The sequence below is a fragment of the Balaenoptera ricei genome, chromosome 13 (assembly GCF_028023285.1).
Source record: "Balaenoptera ricei isolate mBalRic1 chromosome 13, mBalRic1.hap2, whole genome shotgun sequence".
NCBI lineage: Eukaryota > Metazoa > Chordata > Mammalia > Artiodactyla > Balaenopteridae > Balaenoptera > Balaenoptera ricei.
The window spans coordinates 55,779,073-55,803,587 of NC_082651.1; the positions used below are offsets into that span (position 1 = coordinate 55,779,073).

General features: G+C 32.9%; 1 protein-coding gene and 1 long non-coding RNA gene across 3 annotated transcripts in view; one reads left to right on the forward strand and one right to left on the reverse strand.

Moving 5' to 3' along the window:
* Positions 1–21,973, forward strand: part of PNPT1 (polyribonucleotide nucleotidyltransferase 1) — a 41,520-nt gene extending 19,547 nt beyond the window's left edge. The window contains exons 13-28 of the mRNA XM_059943290.1: positions 94–196; positions 4,064–4,134; positions 5,923–5,959; positions 7,889–7,955; positions 8,096–8,185; positions 9,360–9,413; positions 13,720–13,826; positions 14,286–14,357; positions 14,448–14,511; positions 14,917–15,000; positions 15,375–15,458; positions 16,516–16,622; positions 16,711–16,766; positions 17,826–17,904; positions 19,796–19,843; positions 21,057–21,973. Of these exons, the coding sequence (XP_059799273.1) occupies positions 94–196; positions 4,064–4,134; positions 5,923–5,959; positions 7,889–7,955; positions 8,096–8,185; positions 9,360–9,413; positions 13,720–13,826; positions 14,286–14,357; positions 14,448–14,511; positions 14,917–15,000; positions 15,375–15,458; positions 16,516–16,622; positions 16,711–16,766; positions 17,826–17,904; positions 19,796–19,843; positions 21,057–21,191 (1,258 nt within the window). The 3' untranslated portion in view covers positions 21,192–21,973. The remainder of the gene's footprint in view (positions 1–93; positions 197–4,063; positions 4,135–5,922; positions 5,960–7,888; positions 7,956–8,095; positions 8,186–9,359; positions 9,414–13,719; positions 13,827–14,285; positions 14,358–14,447; positions 14,512–14,916; positions 15,001–15,374; positions 15,459–16,515; positions 16,623–16,710; positions 16,767–17,825; positions 17,905–19,795; positions 19,844–21,056) is intronic.
* Positions 1–24,515, reverse strand: part of LOC132377192 (uncharacterized) — a 209,228-nt gene that overhangs the window by 176,959 nt on the left and 7,754 nt on the right. For both annotated transcript variants that reach the window (XR_009506572.1, XR_009506573.1), the window contains exon 2: positions 15,919–16,023. This is a non-coding gene — a long non-coding RNA (uncharacterized LOC132377192). The remainder of the gene's footprint in view (positions 1–15,918; positions 16,024–24,515) is intronic.

Sequence of the window (24,515 nt, forward strand, 5' to 3'; positions counted from 1 at the left end):
AGTTGAGAACTTCCTGGTAGGATTCAAAAGATAATGTGTGATTTTTCTGACTTCCAACACTGCTTTATTTAATTATTTCCTTTACTACTGTAGGTGCGATGGTCGAGATTTGACTTCACTTAGGAATATAAATTGTGAGGTAGATATGTTTAAAATTCTTCATGGATCATCATTATTTCAAAGGGGACAAACACAGGTAATATATGTAAAAAGCTACAATTATTTGCCAATACAGGATTGCTTAATTAGTTCTAATAGAAGTACAGTATGTAGGTTTTTAGCATATGGAATATATTATCTATTCAGAGTACTTTGATTTTTTTAAAATATGTTTAACAGTCAAGATAATGAACATATCAGTCCTCCCCAAGAGTTTCCTCATGCCTCTGTATAGTCTCTTCTTCCTGCTCCCCTCCCTTTCCTTAGGCAACTACTGATCTGCTTTTGTCACTGTAAATTAGTTTGCATTTTCTAGAATTATCTGGTATTTTTATTACATTTTTCTTTTAATCTTAAGTACACAAAATTAAGTCACTCATACTCCTCAGTTCATGACATATTGGCATTGTTGGTCTATTCCAGGCCCTCACTTTTTTTCTCCATTTAGCCTGAACCTTAGTCCTATTCTTTTCCTTTACCTATTCCCTTATATTTAACATATATGTGTATGCATTGTTTCATGTATGGTATTATGCTTTATTTTAATTATGTTAATCACTAAGTTTGCCCATCTAATGGGTACAGAGTGGTATGTCATTGCTTTCATTTGTGTTTCCTGATGAGGAATGAACATCTCTTTATATGATAGCCAATTAACATGATAACTGTATAAACCATATCCTGGGGGGCTGCATACCTCCAGGGCACTCTTTTCACATAGATAGTGTCCCTAGAGTTGAGCAGAGTGGTAGCCCTAGTTAAGGTTTGCTCTTTTGTGAATTATCTGCTCATATCCTTTGACCAATTTTTTTTTCTTTTTTTAATATGGTTTACTGTCTTTTTCCTGCTATTTTTCAGTGAGTTCTTTTGTGTTTTAAATATTAATCCTTTTCAGTAACCATAATTTGTATGTATCATCTCCCTCTTTGCCATATGTCTTTTAACTTTGCTTGTGGTAGTCTACTATAAGCATACCTTGGAGATACTACAAGTTCAGTTCCAAACCACTGCAATAAAGTGAATATCACAATAAAGCAAATCACACAAATTTTTTGACTTCCCAGTGCATATAAAATTTATGTTTTATACTATACTGTAGTCTATTAAGTGGGCGATAACATTACATCTAAAAAAACAATGTACAAACCTTAATTTAAAAATACTTTATTGCTAAAAAATGCTAACCATCATCTGAGCCTTCAGCAAGTCATAATCTTTTTGCTAGGGAGGTTTTGAAAATTTTGAGAATTATCACAATGTGACACAAAGACACAAAATGAGCAAATGCTGTTGGAAAAATGGTGCTGATAGACCTGCTTGACACAAGGTTGCCACAAACCTTCAATCTGTTAAAAAGGCATTATCTGCAAATAATTAAGAAGTTAAACACAATAAAGTAAAGTGTAGTAAAATGAGGTATGCCTGTGTATGTCTACAGTGAACCCGAAATCTTTACTTTTGAGGTCTTCTTAAAGAAATCCTCCCTTACCCCAAGGTCACAAAATTATGCACCTACTTCTTCTATTAACTTTCTAGTTTTAGCTAGTAAATTTAGACTATTAATCTATCATGGAGTTTATTCCTATACAAGGTATTAGGTAGAACCCTCCAGAGTGAGCCAATTTTGCAACACTGTTTACTAAAAATTCATTTTTCCCATTGATTTGTAATGTTACCTTATCATATTCAAAGTTTATAAATACATGTTTGAACTATACTCTCTTCCATTGTTCTGTGAGCTCCCTGGGCCAGTGTCAAACTGTTTTAATTATTATAGTTTTGGGATATATTTTAATATCTGAGGGGCAAATCCTCCCTTTTTATTCTTCCTTCTCTCCCCCCACCCCAGAACTGTCTTAGCTCTTCTGTTACATTTGTTCTTTCATTTAAATTTTAGTATCATATCAAGTTCTGAAAAAAATCTTTCTATCCAATACGATTTAGATTGGTTTTGCACTGAATTTACGGAATGAGTAAAAAATGGTATTTTTACAATTTCAATCACAGTCTTTACAATAAATATAGTCTATCTCTCCTTTGATTTGGGTTTTCTTTTATGACTTTTAATAAAAATTTTTTAAAATAACTATTAAATTTTGTATACTTTTGTTAGCCCTCCTGACAATCTCTGTCTTTTAATTGGAGTGTTAGGTCCATTAATGTTCAATTTAATTATTGAGTTTAGTCTGTCATTTTATTATTTGTTTTTGTTTAGCCCCTCTGTTTTTTGTTTTTCTATTCTTTCTGCCTTTTTAGATTAATTGAATATTTTTTAGATCTCCATTTGAATTTGTCTGTTTGCTTTTTAACTATACCTCTGTGTTATTTTACACTGGTTACTACAGAGAATACAGTATACATTCTTAACTTTTCACAGTCTGTTTACAGTTAATTTTTTTCACTTCACACAAGATGAGTAAAGTTTGCAACCACTTAGGTCCATTTGCCCCTCCTTCCATCCTTTATGCTGTAGTTGTCTTATGAGTTACATCTACATGTGTTATAACGCCACAAGGCAACATTATAACTTTTATTTTAAACAGTTACATACTTAAAAAAGAGGGAAAAGATAGCCTTTTATATTGACCCACATACTTACCATTTCTAATGCTTTTTTATTTCTTCCTGAAGATCCAAGTTTCCATTTAGTATTAATTTTGCTTCAATCTGACAAGACTTCATTTAGTATTGTCCTATGGATGTTCTGATAACAAATTCTTATTTTTCATTTATCTGAAAATGTCTTTATCTTTTTACAAAGAATCTTTTGCCAGAATATAGATTCTGGGTTGATGCTTTTTTCTTTCAGAACTTAAAGAAATGGTCTACTGTTTTTTGTTCTCCTTTTTTTTCTGATGAGAAATCAGGGCTCATTCAAATCATTGTTCCCTGTATGTTATTTTTTGTTTTCATCTGGGTGCTTTCAAGATTTTCTGTCTTTGGTTTCAGCAGTATGACTATGAAAAGTGTGGTTTTCTTTTATTTATCCTACTAAGAGTTTCTTGAGCTTTAAACCTATAAATTTGTATCTTTCATCAAACTTGAGAAATTTCAGCTGTAATTTCTTCAAATACTTTTTTCTATCTCATTCTCTCTTTTCCCTCATTCTGGGGTTGCAAGTACATATGTTTAGTCCTTTTGATATTGTCCCACAGGTCCTGGAGGCTATGTTCTTTTTTCCCTCCCTCGTTCTGTAGAGTGGGCAATTTCTTCTAATCCATCTTCATGTTCACTGACTCTTGCCATCTTCTTTCCATTATGACTTATTATTTTTCAGTTCTAGAATTTCTATTGGTTCTTTTTTATGTCCTTGAATATAATTATGATAGCTATTGAAAATCCTTGTCTGTTAATCCAACATCTGAATCAGCTCAGGGTCAGTCTCTATTCATTGTCTTTTCTCTTGAGAATGGGCCCCATTTCCTGTTGTTGTTTTTTTTTTTGTAGGTTGTATCCTGGATGTTGTGAATGATACATTGTAGAGTCTTTGGATTATGTTATGTCCCTACAGTCTTCTTAGATTAACCTTATTTTTTTTTTTTTCCAATTTTAAGCAGGTAGTTTTATTGGCTGAACCTTTATTGAGGATTCCTTTAGGGTCAGGTTTTAAAATATTCCTCTTCCTGTCCTCCTCCCCCAGCACTCCCTAGTGCTTTAAATATGTAGTCTATGTGATATTAGACTTCTGGATTATTGAGATTTACACATAATATTTATAATGTGTAAGTAATATAATTTCTAATGTTTATGGAATGAATAAATGTTTACTGTACCTTGGCAAGCTTTGAATAGAATGTACTTATCTCATTTCTTTAAAAGCTAAGTGGGTTCTTCAAATGTTTTTAGTTTTCATCTTCATTGTTAGTAAATTAAAGCCTGAGGAATTTTATTTCTTCTTTTTTAGGTGCTTTGTACTGTTACATTTGATTCATTAGAATCCAGCATTAAGTCAGACCGAATTATAACAGCTATAAAGTAAGTTATGTTTTGGGATTATGATGTTACAATATATAATTCATGTGGTATATTATTATTCATTATTACTTCTTAAAACCTGTATCTCTGTACTTCATTTTTCTGTTTACATAATAGTGATTTCAAGGGTTTTTTTGTGATATATTTGTCTCCTAACTCATTTGTTAGAACAAGTTTTGGTAAAGCATTTAATTCTTTTTAATATGGGTACATTTAGTTTATTCTTTATCTCTAGAACCATTCCTCTGGACAGATTTCCTGGGTAATCTTGAATGGATAGGTTTTTCTGTTGAATATTATAAACAATAGAGCAAATAAATAATAAGCAAGAATCCCAGTTCCCAAAAAGAATCTGGAAGTTGTTAAAAGAAAAAACCTTATCTAATCCCAAGGCACATTTGAATTTGTGTTAAAAAAAAAAAAAGTGGTTTTCCTCCACTGATCCTAAAAAGTCAGCAGTAAAATCATGTTGATCAATTTTAGATGATGAGAATCTATATTACAGTCCCCACCAGCATTTATGCATCAGAGTTCTGGAACTCACAGCCACAGATCTTCCTCAGTGCCTAACAGGGTTGCTTCCCTTTCCTTTATTAAGGGTCTCAGAAGACCAAAGGACTCTGCCTCCCTCTTCCTTCTGCCCAACTGATGAGGATAATCCCCAGTATCTTCAGGATAGCATCACTAATTGTTTTTCATGTACCTAATAAAAATAACAATGCAGCTGTATGTATAAGACTTGAATGTTCATCATAATCATAATTCTTTGTGGTGGGGGAGCTCTTAAACTTTTGTATTTTAAATTCCCATCTAGACCAAAACGTGGTTGCCCTATCCTTCTTCATTTTGACTCCTTTCTTCTAGGAGGCAACACAGCTTCATAAGAGTGTGCACTGGGTTTGGCCAGCATACCTCTCTGTGTTCTAGTCCTAAGTCTATAACCTCTGTAAATGAGGGCGTACACATCACTCAGCCATGCTGGTCTTTGGTTTCCTCATCTTATAAAGTGCAGGTACTGGGCTAATGATCCCTAGCCTCCTCTCTAGCCCCTAAATCTATGATTCCTTTAGTCTTCTGAAGGTGTCTGTTTTTTAAATTTCTTTCCCCAAGGCTGTAATTTATGGTTGTGCAGATTCAGCCCTAGCCTAGGACTTTCTAAATCCTCTGTACAGAGAGGTGCCTTTTGTAATCCCACTCAAAGGGGACACTGTTTGTGCCAAGAACCTGTATATGCTTGTCTTTTCCTTAGTTAAAAATAAATCTGGTTTCCTGCTTCCAGAAATTTTGTTACTTCTCATGCTTATTCTCCCCATTGTTCTAGATTCAGTCATAACAGTTCTCTTTTCAAACCCTGAAAAAAATCTTTGCTTGTCAGATCTCCTGATTGCTCTCAGCTATATCATTTCAGTTACTGATCTTCATTTCACATGTTTGACTGGGAGGAAGATCATAACTCTGAGATTTAAGTAATGTGTTTATATTTAGGATTCTCACTACGTATTAATGCTTTAAAATGCATCTATTGTCTTAGTATTCAAATCTGGATATCTATGTGCTTTATTTTAAGCAAAATTGTTTTCTTAAATCTGTGTAGAATTCATTCAGAAGCCCCAGAAAAAAATACTGTTTCTGACATTCATCCTTCTAATTCTTCTGGTATTCAATTTCAGACCAACTCTCCTTAATAACCAATTGTTTCTTAAATCCCCCTTACATCTTGTTTAGTTGTTTATTGAATAAATCTGTATCTGTGTGATTTTTTTTTAATATTATGCTTTTTGTTTGCAGTGGGATAAAAGATAAAAATTTCATGCTTCACTATGAGGTAAGATGAATTTTTCCCCAATATTTTATTATGAAAGATTTCCAGGATACAGCAAAGTTGAAAGAATTTTACAGTAGATATCAGTATATCCACTACCTAGGTTCTACCATTAACATTTTACTATGCTAGTTTTATCATATATCTATCACTGTTACTTTATTGCTTACAGAAGGGATTTAGAGAGACAAGTAGTAGCTTTCCAACCAACAACTTCCTGTTCTGAGTCATACATAAAAGTTAAAGTATAGTAGAGAGTACTGTATTGGTCAAGAAAGAGTTGTAACTGTTCACATGTGTTTCAAACAAGTGGGGCTTTTCAAATACCTCAACTGACAAATCACCATCTCCCTTTAGTTCATTTAAATGTTCATATTTTTACTCATTTGATTAGTAGTAAAAGAACTGAGGTATTTAATGTTAAACTACTTTATATGAAATCATTACATATAATTGAGTTTGTGATTGACTTTATTCACAGCTAATCCTAAGGGACCAGATACAACACAACCATATAGCACTTTAATTTTAGTATTTGAAGCATACATGCTGGGAGGCTAGTGTAACATAGCAGGTCTTTTGAGTGGCCATTGTTGATTGCCCAGAATCCCAACATCTCAGTTTTGTTGAATCTGCTATAGTTAATAGAGAACATTTCATGTAAAAAAAATATGCTAGAGAATATCCATAAACCTGGAGATTCTCACAGGTTTTAAGTCCCTAATATCCTGTTTTGGATATAACCAGATGCTACAGAAGCCACAGAGGAATAGTAATTGATAAGGCACATCCTTTGTCAAGAGCTGAAGAGCACATGGCAATCTTTAAAAAAGGGCACCTGCGAAAAATGCAGCTCTAGCTGATTATTGGGGAAAGAGGTGAGGGTGGGGGCAGGAGAAAGATATGGGCCGTTATTGCTGTATTATCCCATTTTTAAAAAACCTTTTTATCATAAAATACAGATACTGAAAACCATATAAAACAAAGGATGACTTAATGGGTTTTTATAAGGCAGACACCCTTGTAACCACCACCCAAGTCACAGTATAGAATGTTGCCAGTCACCCCAGAAGCTCCTCCATGTTTTTCATCCCAGTCTTAATACCCTTCTTCCCCTGAAAATAAACTACTCTCCTAAGTTTTATAGTAATCACTTCCTTGGATTTTTATTGCACATCCCTAGGTACTACAGTGTAGTCTTGTCCATTTTTTAAAAATTTGGTATTTCTTTGTCTCTTTTAATCTATAGGTCTCTCCTCTGTCACATTCTTTTCTTTACAGTCTTTCTGTTGAAGCCGCAGAGCCTTCTGACCTGTAGTGCTCCCCACAGTCTGGGTGCTGCTGATTGCACTCATGGTGCAGTTCAGCACGTTCCTCTGTCTTTCTGTCTCCTGCAAATTGACTGCTAGATCCAGAGGCTTTATCAGATTCATGTTCCATCTCTCCTTTTTAAAAACATTCCAGATTTGTATGGGAAATTTCTCAATTTTTTAAATGACTGCAACTAGTTCACATTCTTTTAAGACGATATATCAATCAAATAAAATAGTTTGCAACCCCTGGCTAAAGTAAAACCCTTATTGAAAAAGATCTGTTTCCTCAATGTGCATTTTTTAAAAATACGTACATTTCTTGTATTACAAAAATAAAGTATTTTGTTATTGTTAACAATTTAAACATTATAGAAATTTGTGGTGTAAATCCCCATAACCATCCATTTCCCACCCCAGGTCACATAAACACTAGAAATAGCTACTTTTAGCAATTTGGTATATGTTTTAGATGTCCAGACATTTTCTGTGTGTATATGAATGTACTTTTTTTTTTTTTTTTAACAAAAATGAGATTCTACTGTTTTGTAACTTATTATATATATGGGATATCTTTCCATGTCATTTGTATATGTACATGGTTTTTGTTTTTGTTTTTAAGTTTCCTCCCTATGCAACTAATGAAATTGGCAAAGTCACTGGTGTAAATAGAAGAGAACTTGGGCACGGTAAGTACAAATCGGTATATGTACATGGTATTCTTACAGAGACTTAGCATTTTTTTTTTTTTAAACATCCTTATTGGAGTATAATTGCTTTACAATGGTGAGCACATTTTTTTTGCTTATTATTTTCTCTTCTGATTTAGGTGCTCTTGCTGAGAGAGCTTTGTATCCTGTTATTCCTAAAGATTTTCCTTTCACCATAAGAGTCACATCTGAAGTACTAGAGTCAAATGGTATGGTTTTGAAATATATTTTTCCTAGTCAAAAAGAACAGACTCCCTGTTATAGTTTTAGCTTTTCATAATGTTACATTACATTTATTACTACAGTACCCAACCCACTGCAAGAGAAAAATGTGTTTAATCATATACTTATCTGAATCTGTTCTTCGCTAATGAGCTGTTTTGAAAACAATATAATATAAAACAAATATTTCTCTTTATGTGTCTTTTACAATAGATCCAGTTTGGGTTATTTGTTTTATTTTTATAAACAAGCCACAGAGCAAGGCCAGCTTGGAGAGAGGAAGGGAAAAATATATAGTGAGCCATTAAGCAGGGAATACCTGTCATATATCACAGATATAAGTAGATATCACAGAAAGAGACTGGGCTAAAAGGTCAAGTTTTTTTTTTGTTTCAAAGGAAATTTTTTTTTTTTTTTTTTCTGGCAGGGCTCTGTGGCTTGTGGGATTTTAGTTCCCCAACCAGGGACTGATCCTGGGCCCTCGTCAGTGAGAAAGCGCAGAGTCCTAACCTCTGGAATGCCAGGGAATTCCCAAAAAGTCAAATTTAAATTAAAAATCGGTCCACAGGTCAAGGAAAGGTGATATAATCATTAAAGGCAGAAAGAGCATGTAGTTCTCAAACATGTAGCAGACATAGATAGATGTTCATAGATATTTTTTAAAAAACACCAAAGCTCAGAATTTAAACTAGAGACTTTCTGTTCTCTATTGGGTGTGACTAGTCTATAGCTTATGGTCCAGTGAGAGAGCTATAGCCCTGTATCTTTAACTGCCTTCTGATTAAGCAACAGAAGAGGCATGCTGTTTTTTCTGGTAGGTTTCTTAGAATCAGAATCTCTAGCACTGCTGTCCAGTAGAACTTTCTGTAGTGACAGAAATTCTCTCTCTCTGTGCTGTCCAACTGAGGGACTGAATTTATTTCAAATAATTTAAATTTAGTGGCCACATGTTGCTAATGGCTATCATATTGGACTGTGCAGCTCTGCAGTTTGTGGTTTAGGAAAGGTTGCCTTAAATGCTTTTAAAAAGAAGGAAGGAAAGAATATTGAATATTTAAATTATAGATGAGTATGTGTAAGGAAATAACCAGTAGTAGCAATTTTCTACATTTAACAAAAATCAGTATTAAAGCAAGTATTTTTATTTCTTTCTTTGTATAGGATCATCTTCTATGGCATCTGCATGCGGTGGAAGTTTAGCTTTAATGGATGCAGGTAAAAGAGTCATGTCTCAAAACTACCAAAGCTTATTTATATACATATACTTGATTAGTATAAAATATAGGATTTTTTTTTAATTGAATTTTAGTAAGATTTGGAGAAGTCAGATTACAGATTACCAAACCTGGCCAGAAGGAAGATAGTTACAAAGTACAGCTTCAACTATACAGGTATCTGCTGGAATTCTTATTCTTGGCTAAGAGCAATACACTGAAATTATTTACTTGGTGACCCCAGGGGCTTTCTGAGAGCTCTGCAATTGATTCCATTCACTAAGGAAGTTTGGATTAGCAAGCAGGAGTATTAGGACCCATAAAGGAAAGTAACTATGTAATCTTTCAGTTGATTTATGCAAGCCCTGAGAAGAACAATGCCACTCATAGAAGAGTACACAGAACTTCAGGATAAAAAGGAAGATTGCAAGTGGTTCAGTATAATCTCTGGATCTGAAACACCAAAAGGGAAAGAGGCAACATGTTAAGAGACTCTGAAAACAGTATCTGCCAGTCACCAATGATGCTATTCAAGAAGAGAAAAGGAAACTAAAGACACTCAAGAGGCCACACAAAGAGCTCCCTATAAGTTCATACATTTACAGTACAGAAAAACAGAAGGATAGAAAGGATAACATAACCAAGGATGAAATGAAGGAATGGTATAAATGTATAATACCATTTCTAAAAAGATTAAAACTTAAGCCAAAGCAAAAAAAGCTAAAGGCAATTAAAGGCACTTTTCTAGTTGTGTTCAGTGGAAGGAAAACATAATCTGATAGTTAAGGTAGCTGGTAAAATACCATTTCTATTTTCACCTTCATTCATTCATTCAACAAATCTTTATTGTATGCTACCTCTGTGCCAAGCACTGATCTAAGCTCTTGGGACACAGTGGTAAACAAAATGAAGTTCCTGTCCTCATGGAGCTTGCATTCATCACTCTTATAATCTCATATTGGAAAACACAGAACAAATCCTGAAAAAGGTGAACTGAAAGATAAAAGATCATAAGAGAGTCTTTAACTGCTTTAAATGAATTCAGATCTTTTAGGTCTAGACAAAAACCCATCCTAAGTAATGATGAGAACTTCAGGATAAGATAACTGAAACCAATTTGGCAGTACTGGAGAAATCATGGAGATTAGTATACCAAAGACACAAAGAATTCTTACTCTGAAAAATAAGAAATATATTTTCTGTAAAGTATAACCCAGTGAACTTGACAGTGACCCTTGGCAAGACTCTTAAATGGTAAAAGAATAGTGTATAAGTATTTTAAGACAGGAACCAGAAGAGACTCATTTAAAATAAGTCATGCCATAGTAAACTCATTTTCTGTTTTTGAAAATATTACTAGGTTTAGAGTAGAGAGGGAGGGTGCTGCTTGTACAGTGTATCTAGAGTTCAGCTTGGCAGTTTATGACCTTGGCAGTAAATGATGCAGAAATTAAGAAAGGGTAATAAGTATACCATTTATATATAACTGGTTGAAGGGTGAGCAGCCAGGACTGGATAATCTGATGGGTAGGTTGGAGAGGAGTCTCAAGTAGAATACTTGAAGATGCTCCATCCTAAACCCTGTCCCCTTCAATGTTTTTTGTTATTGACTTGACTAAGGACACTGGCCTTCCAAAAAAAAGGATACTGATAAAAAGGAGTATGTGACTGATTTGTTAAATGACAGTTTTTAATCTCTAAAAAAAAAATGTTGACAAGATAAAAAAATATGGAGCCAAAAAGAAAAAAAATTTGACAAGAATAAATGTCAAATCCTGTGAGAAGAGCCAACAAATGGTATTCGATTCAAACACGAGTGCTTGCCATGTCCTACATCAGACACTGTCTATGCTCCAGGGATACAAATGGTACCCAGTTTTTTAAAAGTTTACAGGAACAAAAACAAACATAAAGATACTAACATATCAAAGAGATAATACAAATATGTACAATATGGATGAAGAACTAGGTTGAACATAATTGGCTTCATAGAGACAGCGACATTTCATCTGGGTTTAAAGGTTGAGTGGTTGTTGACCAGGCATATTAGCATCAGGGCCCGTATTTCATGTGAAAGGAACAACATATGCAAAGTTATGAAACAGTATAGTATGTTCCTGAAATGTATTTGAAAGAAGTGATGATGTAATAAACTGGGACCAGATTTCAAAGATCATTATTACATTAAGGAGTTTGAACTATTAAAGCTAGTATCTCCCAACTCAGTATTCCATAAAATAGAGTACAACAGGATGTTGATTATTGTATACTATGGAAAAAAATTTGTTCTAAAGTAGGTTTGCACAGGGTTAAGCAAGTGTGTTTAATATGGTTTAAATAAACTTAAATATGTTAATGTGAATATTGAATCTCTAGGAGCAGGATATGTACTATTTCCCAAACTTTTTTGACCACAGAACTTAAATAAAAAATTCCTGGAAGCAGGTAATGGGGAACTTGAAGGATTTTATGGAGAAGAGTGGCATGATGCGAATCTGCTTTTTTTCTTTTGGGGGGTAGTTTTTCCTAGCTTACGTGATAGCCCTAGGAGATGTGGTGGGAGAGAACAGGAGCTGGGGTGTGGGTGGGGTTACTAAAATCTAAAAAACTGGACAGGGAAACTGTTGCCAGGGCAAGAAATAATGTGGACTTGGACTAAAGGAGTCGAAATGGATATTTCAGTATCCAGGACAATTTTTTTAAAAATTTAGAGGATAAACTAATCATATCTTTGTGACTTGATAGTGTATAGGAAATGAGGAAAGATGTGTTGATTCTAGTATGAGTGTCTTATTGCTTTCAACCAAGACGGAATGCACGAGAGAAAGGATTTATTGGGGGTGATTAAATTTTGAACATAATTGTATATATATTTAAGATGTGTTGGGGACATTTAGCTGGAGATGTCCAATAGGCAGATGGGCTATACAGATCCAGGGTTTAGCAAAGAGAACTAGGCAGGAGGGACAGATTTCTAAGTCATCAACATTGTAGGTGATAGTTAAAACTGTGGGCATATGTGAGATTGCTTAGAGAATATGAAATGAGGTCTCTGTCACACTTCTTTATACCAAATAAATTCCAAGTGATCAAAACTTTAAACTTTTTTTTTTAATTAAACAAGGAAGATTTTATGAAAATCTTGAACAGAAAAAACCTTTCTAGGGAATTCCCCCAAAGTCCAGTGGTTAGGACTCAGTGCTTTCACTACAGTGGCCCGGGGTTCAATCCCTGGTCAGGGAGCTAAGATCCCACAAGGCGTGTGGCACGGCCAGAAAAAAAAAAAACAACCTTTCTAAGCAAAATCCAGGAACCGTGATTGCATATAAAATCCTCTACAGGAAAAAAAAAAATCACAATAAAGTCAACAAACTAGAAAATAATATTTTATATTACATTTCATATTTATATTTTATTTACTATATAATATTCTATATATTTAACAAAGATCTATCCATATTAAAAGAGCTCTTACAAATCAATAAGAAAAAGACTAACAACCACATAAAAAAATGGTTGAAGGCCATGAATAGGCAGTTCACAGAAAAAGAAATATAAATGGTTTAAAAACATGAAAAAAAGTTCAACTTCACTCAAACAGAAATCAAGTTAAAAACAATTAGCTGCCATCTTTATCATTCAGATGGCAAAGGTCAAAAGATTTGACAAAAATTAACAAGAATGTAGAATAGCAGGTACCCTCATATACTGCTGGTAAAAGTATAAAATGCTACACACCGTGGAAGACTGTGGTTGACACTATAACAAATGTAAATTCACACACCCTTTGACTCAGTAACCGCACTTCTATTGTATAGCTTATAAACACATACAGGGAGTACTCTGCAGCCATTGAAAAGAATAAGGTAAAGAAAAGAAAAGATTACACTCACATTTTTACTCCCTGGGTATAATTTTCTGGGAGGATATACAAAAAATCTAATAGTGGCTGTCATGGGAAGGTAGACTAAAGGGCTCAGGCTGGAACAATTTACCAAATACATGATTACTTTTCAAAAAAAAAAAGAAAAAGAAGGCACCAAAAGCAAAGGGCAAAGAAATGGATTACTTTAAGAGTTAAGTTTGCTATTATTAGGTTTTTGTTGAGAACAAAATTAGAATTATGTTAAGGAGCTTTTATTATATGTTAAAGAGGAAAGGAGATAGTCATATGATTTATTAAGACCTGTACTCTAACTTAGTTTTGGAATTGTCAATTTAGAACACCATCCAATGTCAAAAGAAGATGAATAACCTATGTTAGGCTGATGTACACACTGCACACAAGTTCTTTTTCTCAATTATAGGAGTTCCAATTTCATCTGCTGTCGCAGGTGTGGCAATAGGATTGGTCACCAAAAACAATCCTGACAAGGGTGAAATAGAAGATTATCGTTTGCTGACAGATATTCTGGCAAGTATATTCACATTTTCAAATATTTAATGGTGAAGATTATACACACTTTACAAGCATAGTGTGTTTAGAAGAATGCTAGTGCTGGAGAAATAGAAGTCCTTGTTCTTACTTTCCTCTTCTGCATATTTGCCTTGGATTTTATAGGATGTGAGTTAAAAATAAATATTACAGTATAAGTATCCATAATGGCTCACTTTAGGATGATCATAAATTAATCCTTATGCATTCATTTATGGGGGGGGAACATGAAAAATAAAGTGATTTTCTAACGAAATATTTATAACTTAAAAAGCCACAAATTGAAAGCAGTAGTTAATATACAAGATATTTTTTTGTGTATAGTCCTAAAGGACATGGTTTACTTATAAAGCTATTTTTAAAAATTCCTCTACAGTGACTAAGGGTGAATTTCACTTTTGTTTAAAATTATATCATAATTTGTTTAAATTCTTTAAGGGGATTGAAGATTACCATGGTGACATGGATTTCAAGATAGCCGGCACTACTAAGGGAATAACTGCATTACAGGTATTTTAAAACCCATTTTGTTTCATTTTTAAATATTTAAATAAGGTCATAAATCAATATTTACATAATTTTTCGGCTTTTCCATATTAGGCTGACATTAAATTACCTGGAATACCAATAAAAATTGTAATGGAGGCCATTCAGCAAGCCTCAGGTAAGCCAAGCCAGTGTGCCTGATTCTCCTTTTATCACTGTCTTTGTGTTAATGGGAACTATAATTCCTATTAGGCTTATTATTAAAAATAGGCTTATTATAAAATACTGCTTTAGAAAATGAAATTTAATGTAACAACCTAGATCAAGAAGTATTAAGTTATTGGGTACATGACTAATCATCAATGTGGAAAACCAGTGAAAATTCAGTTTTTACAAATTGACTCCCTGAGATAGGATTGGAGAAGGGAATACAAATAGAATTGTTAAGGTAATTGGGATGTAAAGAACTTTGATTATTAAGCTAAAGAGTTTGGATTCCACTCCATAAAACTAAGAATACTGCTATATCTGATCACATTTATTTTATACAGTTATAATTTTATTATGTTTTTATCTCTTCAAGCGGCAAAGAAGGAGATATTACAGATTATGAACAAAACTATTTCAAAACCTCGAGCATCTAGAAAAGAAAATGGACCTGTTGTAGGTAATACATTAAAATTACTGATTTCATGATAAGGTAAACATATGAAAGTACACTGGTATTTAAAATTTTTTTAAAATCCATACACAAAACAAAAAAGTCAAATGCTTTTATAGTTAAAATACTTTAAATTTCAGGGGATATTCTTAGATGTTAGAATTGTTTTAAGTCACATAGCAAATTGTTTTTCTATATTTCATACTGAAATATTTTTACATGTGTCTAGGCCAAGTCTTGAGTGACCAGTACATGTTTTAGGTTCATATATATATGTGTGTGTGTGTGTGTGTGTGTGTGTGTATATATATATATATATATATATATATATATATATATGTATTTAAATAATTTTTATTTTTGTCTGTACTACATTTCAGAAACTGTTCAGGTTCCATTATCAAAACGAGCAAAATTTATTGGACCAGGTGGATATCATTTAAAAAAACTTCAGGCTGAAACAGGTAAGAGTTGTATGATGTTTGGGATTTTTTATTTAATGCTAGGTCATGTAAGTTTGCCATTTCACCTCTATTGTGTTTCTCCAAAAATAAGTTTGAGAGATGAGAGACAGATGTAACATTGACATCTCAATGAGATGAAAAAAGGATATAACACTGACATGTCTTTACTGTAAGTTTTCTGTGTATGCCTCTTAATAAATTAGCAAACGATCATCTTTATATTCAAGAAGGCTGACTTAGAATTCATCAGTTTTTCTTCAACATTTTAAAATCAAACATTTAGAAAAATTACTTTTTCACTTTAGAGGAGTTTTGCTTTAATTTTTCTTATTATGAGTTCTGCTATTTTTCACTTAGTCTTATTTATTTAGACTCTTTTATTTAAAGGGTATGTGTAGAAGTAGTATGCTTTACAATTTGTTTTTTTCTGGAATCAATCTTTGGGTTACCTAGTACTTACCAGATTTGAGGTTACTGAAGGAGAGCGAGAAGTAGAGTCACCTTGGGCAGTTCTCAGGGTTGAGAAACGGACATGATTTTGTCCCTCATCCATCTGTTCACCACTCTACAGAGTAAGAGGGAGAAAGGTGAGGAAAGGGTTCTAGTATAGTTTCTTCTCATAATTAAGAGCACAAAACCAAACTCTCCAAAATTAGAACTTATATGCTTTCTCCCACCAGACTGTGGGCTCCAAGAAAGTAGGGACATTGGCTCACTGTTGTATCCCCAGGGCCTAGCACAGTGTTGGATACATAGCAGGTGTGCAGTGTGTATTTGTTGATAAATGAATCCCTTCATTTCTAAAGCAGTGATTAAGCATAGCACAACCCTGCCCAGCTACCTCCAGGTCACTCCCCTGCTCTCACATCTACTTTTAAGACTATTCTCCAGTGGAATGAGCAATATATAATATATATATTATATATTATATATATATATAGCAATATATAATATATATAATAGCAATATATAATATATATATTATATATATAGCAATATATAATATATATATATTATATATTATATATTTTAATATATAAAATTATTTTTTTAAAAGGAGTAACTATTAGTCAGGTGGATGAAGAAACATTTTCTATATTTGCACCAACACCCAGTGCCATGCATGAAGCAAGAGACTTCATTACCGAAATCTGCAAAGATGATGTAAGAACAGATCTTTTAATAGTCAGTTTTTTTCTACTTTTTGTTGCTGTTTTCTTTATGAATCTTACGGCTTATTTTGCACTTACAGCAAGAGCAGCAATTAGAATTTGGAGCAGTATATACCGCCACAATAACTGAAATCAGGTAATATCAACTAAAATGCTGTGCTGCTTTTTATAAGATTTATATTACAAGCTCATGTTAACTTCACATTTGCATTATTTACTTTGAAATTGTAAGATGTTTAGATTATATGTCAATTACCATATAATCATTATTTATTTTTAACATAAAATTTATTTTCTGCACGAGTTTGTAGATTTTCACTAACATGGTTCTGTGATTATAATTATACTAATATATTATTCTAACTGAATTGTTTTCTTTAACCAAATTTCCCACCATTTTAATCTTCCCAATAAACAAGCCCCAAATAGACTTAGCAATATCTCCTTTTTCTTTCTTCTTTTTTTTTTTTGGTAGTTTCTTGTTGGTCTGTTTTAAAGATACTACTACTTAATGCCTAAGTAGTGCATTTTTTTTTTAAATGCCAGTTTCAACCTCAAATCATTTTTTCACCAGCTAAAAAGATTGCATTTTCTGAGTCAGAAAATTCCCTTTAAGAAAAAAAAAATTATCCAATGTAGCATGAATGTTCAGAACTATTTGAAATTTGAAATGAATTATAAAAGGCAATGGGATAATTTGTTTAATATCACAGGTGAAAACTAAGAAATGGGATGGTTTTTTTTTTCAGTAGATTAAAGAAAAAAAGGAAGATATATTTTTTAATGAAATAAGTATCCCATTTTATGTAACCCCCTTCCTTAAATCACTCCTTAATAGGTTGATGATAATTCTACACTTATTTTAAAATATTTAATGTCATTTCAAAATTTTTTGGAAAATATTATGAAGAAAAATATAAAAGAATATATATTCCAGGAGCTTTTCCCAGCATATTTTTTCCTTTATCTTTTCTCTGTCCTTTGATCCATAAGTATTTAAATATAAAGTGTATTTTCAATTGGAAAAATAAGTATCCCTCTTAGATACTTTTTATAGTTACAAAAACATATACTGGAGAGGGGTTTTTAATGTGTTTTTTTACTTTGTTCTCCTATGAAAACATAATCACAGTTTAATTATCAGTAGATAATAGAGTAACTTATCGTTCTAACCAGGCTTTTTTCCTTTTCATAGAGACACTGGAGTAATGGTTAAACTATATCCAAATATGACTGCAGTACTACTTCATAACACACAACTTGATCAACGAAAGGTAAAAACAAGAAAGGCATAGTTGATTATTTTTAAAACTGCCTTAAAATAACCATAGTGAAATTACCTAGGTTGATGAGGATTGTACATTTTGTCCACTACTAGCCTAAATACAAAAACAAAACCAAAAAGACAGAAATACTGCTGTTTTTACACTGTTTACCAGATAATATTTCTCTTTCCATGATGGAATAGAAACATTCTTCAGTGTTTTAAGGTAGACTAGCCTCTAGGGTTAACACATAGCAGTTAGTAAAAATATCTAGTTACCGCCCTGTTTTCCCAATTTTCCTGACCAGTCATTCATGGAAAGATAATTCTTAGGATGTTCTTAGTCTTTGTTGTAGTCTATACATTTGGAAGACCATTATGAAACCATTCAAGAATACTATAGGGGCAGAGAAATAATAGGTCTGTTTTACCAAATATTATAAAGTAATACAGGATAAAACAGTATTACTGGCCCAGAAATAGACAAAAGAAAATAGAAACCAGAAATAAACCCAGTTATATACATAAGAATATAATACATACTAAAAGTTGCATTTTTAGTCAGTGAAGAAACAAGGATTATTCAATAAATGATATTGGTACAGCTAGTTATCATAAAACAGGATATTTCCTCTTTTTATACTGAAATCCCATTTGGATCAAGGAGCTAAATATAAAAAAGAAAACTTTTCTTTTTAAGGCAGTGAGGGCAGAAAAAGAAAATCTGGGCATCGGGAGGGGTGAGGGTTGAGGAAGGACACTAGAAGAAAATATGCATATTTAATGATCTTGGGACTGGGGAAAATCTTTCTCAGCATGATATCAAAGCCAAAAATGTAAATAAAGTGATAAAATTTGACCCCATGATTTTTTTAAGTTATGGCAAAACTACAATAAGTTTGAAAGACAAGCAGCAACTTAGGGGAAAAAATGCTTATATGACAGAGGCTTCATATACAAAGGGCTTGTGTAGGTCAGTAAGAAAGATGAATATCAATAGGAAAATGAACAAAGAACATGGAAAAACTGTTGTTTTTTTTTTAAGCCAACCAAGATATTCAGTATCAACAGCAATTTTTTAAACTGCAAATAAAGTCAAGTTACCATTTTTCAACTTTTCAGATAGTTGAAAATTCCCAATGTGCATAAATAAGAGTGTAGAGAAAAAATGGACACTGTCATACACTGTTGATAGTTGATAGGAATGTAAAGTGGGGCAAACTTTTTGGAGAGTGTTTGGTAAATATACAAGTACCTTTGGACCTAGAAGTTCCACCACAAAGTTCCTCTCAGACTTTGTTCTGAGAGGATAGACTATATGAATATATAATAATTGCAACACTGCAGTTTATTTTCCCTCAACTTTTTATTTTGAAACTTTTTAAACCTACAGAAAAGTTGAAAAAATAATAGACTGAACACCCATATACCTTTCACCTAGATTCACTGATTATTAACATTTGCAACACTGGAATTTAAAACAAATTAAATGACCATCTTTAGGGGATTGGTTAAACAAATAATGTAATTTGAATATTCAATTATAATGCTTCATTTATTAATATGAAAAGATCTCAACATGTTATTGAATAAAAATCTGTGTATTATAAAACAACAAGCTCAGTAAGGTCCATTTTTATAAATGCAAGACACACACTAAATAGCTATTTTTGAAGGGATACTCATTGGAGTGTTACCATTAGTTATCTACAAGCAGAGGGGTTTTGGATGATTTTTACTATCATCTGAATACTTCTGTATTATTTTAAATCTTTATAATTAACAGATTTTATAATCAGAAAAACCAATAAAGCTGTTTTCCACTTGGAAAAAAATGTGTACTACCATGGATAGTAGGTAATTATGCATGACAACTAATAGATTAACACGTTCTCTTTCAGATTAAACATCCCACTGCTTTAGGATTAGAAGTTGGCCAAGAAATTCAGGTACTTGTATTCAACCTTTTAGCCTTAAAGTTGTAAATTATACTTGAAGTTTCAATTATTTGTTTCATCAAATAAGCTGAAAGAATCAAATCAACATGTGTGATTTATATTATTTATATGCTGTGCTTCTTTTTTAACTTTAGGGTTGCTTAAAACAGACTCATTAGGGATTTAGATGCAATTCTTTCCCTCAAGGAGCTTACATGTTAGTTAGGACAGTAGTCCCCTTTAGAGCTTTTAAAAATACATGAGCCGGTCAGGGATGGCTATGCAGAGTCAGTGATTTGGAGACAGGATATAAGAAACTTGATAAGGTAACTCTTCAGCCTTACTCTTGATAAGGTAAGGTATTTGAGGAGTTGAGACTTTAATTGCTTCTATACTGCTTGAGGCTAAAAGTTTTTGAGTTTGATGAAAGCCATGATGTCAGTTCTAGAATTTTGATAACAAAATTGACCTTTTTAATAGTCCTGTATGAGTAGATGAAAGAAGTGGTTGACAGTCTGGTTTTTTTTTGGCTGCACCACATTCTGTTCCAGTTGTTCCTGATACCCATGACCTGAGTGACTAAGACTTCTGGTTTATTCCCAATCTGTAGTCCCACTGTTCAAGTAGCCTCTAGAGAAAGATAAGAACTAAAACATAATCTCTCTGTATAAGATAGTTTTTAAGTCCCTTCTGATGTAAAAAGACAACCACATTTCCCCCTGACTTTCAATGTCTGTGTTCAAGCCAAATAACCTCCAGTGTGATAGATGGTCCTTTGAGTGTTACAGTGAGTGACCTAAGCATAATCCTATATAGTTGGTAGCATACTTAGGCTCAGGAAGCCCTTATCTAGGTTCAGATGAGAACCTCTTATTAAAAAAAAAAAAAACAGAAAAAAAAAAAACAAAACACCTCTTATTCTTATAAGAATAAGGCACAGATAAGTCTAACAGAAGATTATAATTGGGCAACTAAATCCCCCCATCTTTTCTTTTTTTATAATCATTACTTAACCAAATTATATTTATTAGCATATACCTCCAGTTAGCACTGAGCTATGATTTCAGTAAACAAGTGAAAACATTAATCATTGCTTTATTTGGACCATGTAAATTTAAATTAACATTTCAGGGAAAACCCCGAACGAACTTTTTGGCCAACCCAATAATTTGGGTATCAGTCAATGTGCTGTAACTTTTAAAGTACATTTGTTTCTTTAACACAGGTGAAATACTTTGGACGTGATCCAGCTGATGGAAGAATGAGGCTTTCTCGTAAAGTGCTCCAGTCTCCAGCTACAACTGTCGTCAAAACTTTAAATGACAGAAGCAGTATTGTAATGGGAGAATCTATTTCATAGTCATCATTTAATTCTTCCTGGTGACTTTTTTTTTTTTAAGAATTCTAGAGTGATATTCTGTATAGCAAAATTTCAGTAGTATCTTCTAATGTGTAGATTTATATATAATATAAATGTATTCTAATTTGTATTAAATTGCTCACTTTACGTGTTCCATTTTTTAATTCCGAATTACCTATATTACTCTTACTTACATTATAAATCAATACATATTTATTATTAAAAGCAAATCATTTATACGTCTTAGAAAAGACTACCCTTTAAATCCTGTACTTTTGAAATATCTGAAAAATTTAGAAATAATAGGTCACATTTGCTGCTATGATGGATTTCTTCCTACATATTTTTCTTCTTCCTATACAGTAGTGACAGTTTACTCTTAGCCATCTTATGGCTTACTTCTGCATAATAGCTTTACTTACCCACAACTGTTTCACAAACTGAAACTTACCATATTCAAAACCAGTGCCTGTTTCTTTAGTACAGTTACCAGATATAGTAAGGAGCTGAGGGAGCTAATTTGATCTGCTTTTAATGATATACCACCTTTCAAATTGGTCACAAAACCATAAACATAGTGGAGTAAATATTATAAATGGGATCCTGTTGAGAATGAGGTAATACATTTTTCAAATTTAGAAAGTACAGAAAAATAATTTACTCATCATATAGAACTAGGTCATTTTGTGTGTGTATGTTGCTAATGTATGGATGTTCTTGGTGGAAGGGATGGAGGAATCATGATTTTCAGTTAATAAATAAATGTTTGAAACAGCCATGTATAGAGGCTATTGATATAATTATTAGTAATAGCTGTAAGATGATGTTCATTCCCATTATTTAATATATCACATTATAATTCCACAAAAAAAGTAAATGGTTCGTGGAAGTCATAATTTAGAATCTTCTTCCTTTTATAAATCTGATAAAATATTTGTAAATTCTTGACTCAGGGCTAACTAGTTCAGAAAATACTAAAAATTTAGCTGACCAAAGATTTTTTAAATGTGGGTATTTAAGTCAGTAAACATTGATTATGTATATGTATAGTATGTAAAATAGCATGACAGGCAATGTTGATATACTTTCTGAACTATTGAAGATCAACTGAAAATGAAAGATTAAATTTAAATTATATGCTTTGTACATTTCATTGTTCTATTTTATAATAGTGACAAAACAATTTTATTCTCACTTTGTCTTCTGTTTAAGACATAACCCTTACTGGTACAATTTCAAAATTGTAATTTATGTTTTTCTTGAGTTTTAGATTTTATTTTTCAAAAAGACTCCCAGCTGCTAATAATATGGAAAAATAAAGCTAGTTCTTAAACTCTAGAGACCAGTAGTGCCACAAAGTGAAAATACAAGTCACTAACTACAAACCCCGAAAAGGGTCTCATTTCCACTTAAACCAAGAGCATACACTTTATATCTGGACTTTTCTTATTTTTCACATTCACATCTTGGTAGTTTTCCCTGCTTTCCAAAAAAGGCTTTCTATGACGGCTATCATATGCTAAGATCTCTAAATTATAATGACTCAAATCAAATTGAGTTCCCATTTGGGTAGTTAGTGCAATATAGGTACTTAAAGACTTTTTCCTTTATAACCTTTGTTATTGACGTCTCCCTGCCCATAAATTACAGTTTTTTAATACATTTTTTCTTCTCTTATAGAATATCTTGAATTTCTAGATCTAGATCTAGATCTAACATCAGTATCGTTCTCACTTCAGTTCAGCCAAGCATGGCATTCATTTATTCAACACTTACTATGTGCCAGGTACTATAATGTGTACAGCAGATGCATCAGTAAACAAAACAGATAAAGTTCCAATGCTCACATTCTAGTGGATGGAAACAATAAGTATACAACATCTCAGATAGTGGTAGGTTCTTTAAAGAAAAACAAATGGGTAAGGGGATAGAGTGATTTAAAAAGAAAAAAAAAGGTACTATATTAGATAAAATGATCCAGAATAGCATCTCTGAGTAGGTGACATTTGAGCAGAGACCTGAATGAAGTGGAGGAAGATATGCAGCTATTTGGGAAAGAAAATTCCAGATAAAGAGACTAACAACTTTATTGGTATTGTATGTCTAGAATATACAGCAGCCTTTCCCTTCTGTAAACCAGTTTCACAGTCTTGTACTCCTTAGTCTTGTGCCTGTTCTTCACCAGAATTAGAAAGCAAATTTTATTAAAGAATATAAAACGAGATAGCCAGTGCAAGGTGATATTTTTAAAGCATTTAATCTGGCAAGAATATGCCTGGTTATTTGTAGGAAGACAGAAGATACCGAGGTCGTGTAAAAGTTTAAGAAGCTTTTACAAAATTCAGGCTCATCAGAGACTAGAGTGGTAGGCAGCATAAATGGAAAAGAGAATGTGTCTTGGTATCAAGGGACAGAAACCAATCTAAGTTAAGCTAAAGCAAAGGGGAATTTTATCACAGGGCCATGAATTTATTTCACAGAAGGCAAGTCACACTCCCTATGGCGGACTTGAACCAGGACTGTCAAGTTATCAGGAACTAAGACAGTTCTCCCTACCTATGGAGTCTCATGGTCTCTCATTTGTGCTGCTTTCCATATAACAGCTTTTTTCTTCTATGCAAACGTATTTTCATATCATGGGACAAAAGATGGCTATCCCACAGGAAGTTACTTGTCTCTGAGTTCAACTTCTGGAGGAGAAAACAATAGGCTCAGCTTGAGAAAGGTGTCAAACCTGATTAGGATTGCCAGATAAAATAACAATGCTAAGTGAAACTGGAATTTCAGGTAAACAAATGTTCAGTGTACTATGGCCCATGCAATATTTGGGATATACTTATATTTTTAAAAAAATATTCCTTGTTTATTTGAAATTCAGATTTAACTAGATAACCTGTATGTCTGTTTGCTAAATCTGGTAACCCTAAACTTGGTGCAAGCAGCTAGTCAGAGAATTCTCAAGGGCTCACTCCTTGGGAAGGGAGAATGTTCAGAAAAAATGGACTGAGCCAATACCAACATACTGCAAAACAAATGTAAAAAGAAAATGGATAGACTTAGATTAACTCAGAAGGGGACGTAGTTGGGGGGAAGAAAAAGAAGCAGTTAGGACTGAGGATTTCAGCCTGAGCCCTGTGAAGACAGTACGATCTGTGACATGAATAGTAAACCTGGGGGGGCAAAATAGTTTTGAAGAGAAAGATGTCTGACTTATTAAATATGAGTATGAAGTCACCAACCAACATATTGGTTGGATATTCACCTGAATATCCTAGAAAGCAGTTGGGGCGTAAGTGACTTTTGCAGAGATAATTAAAACAGCTC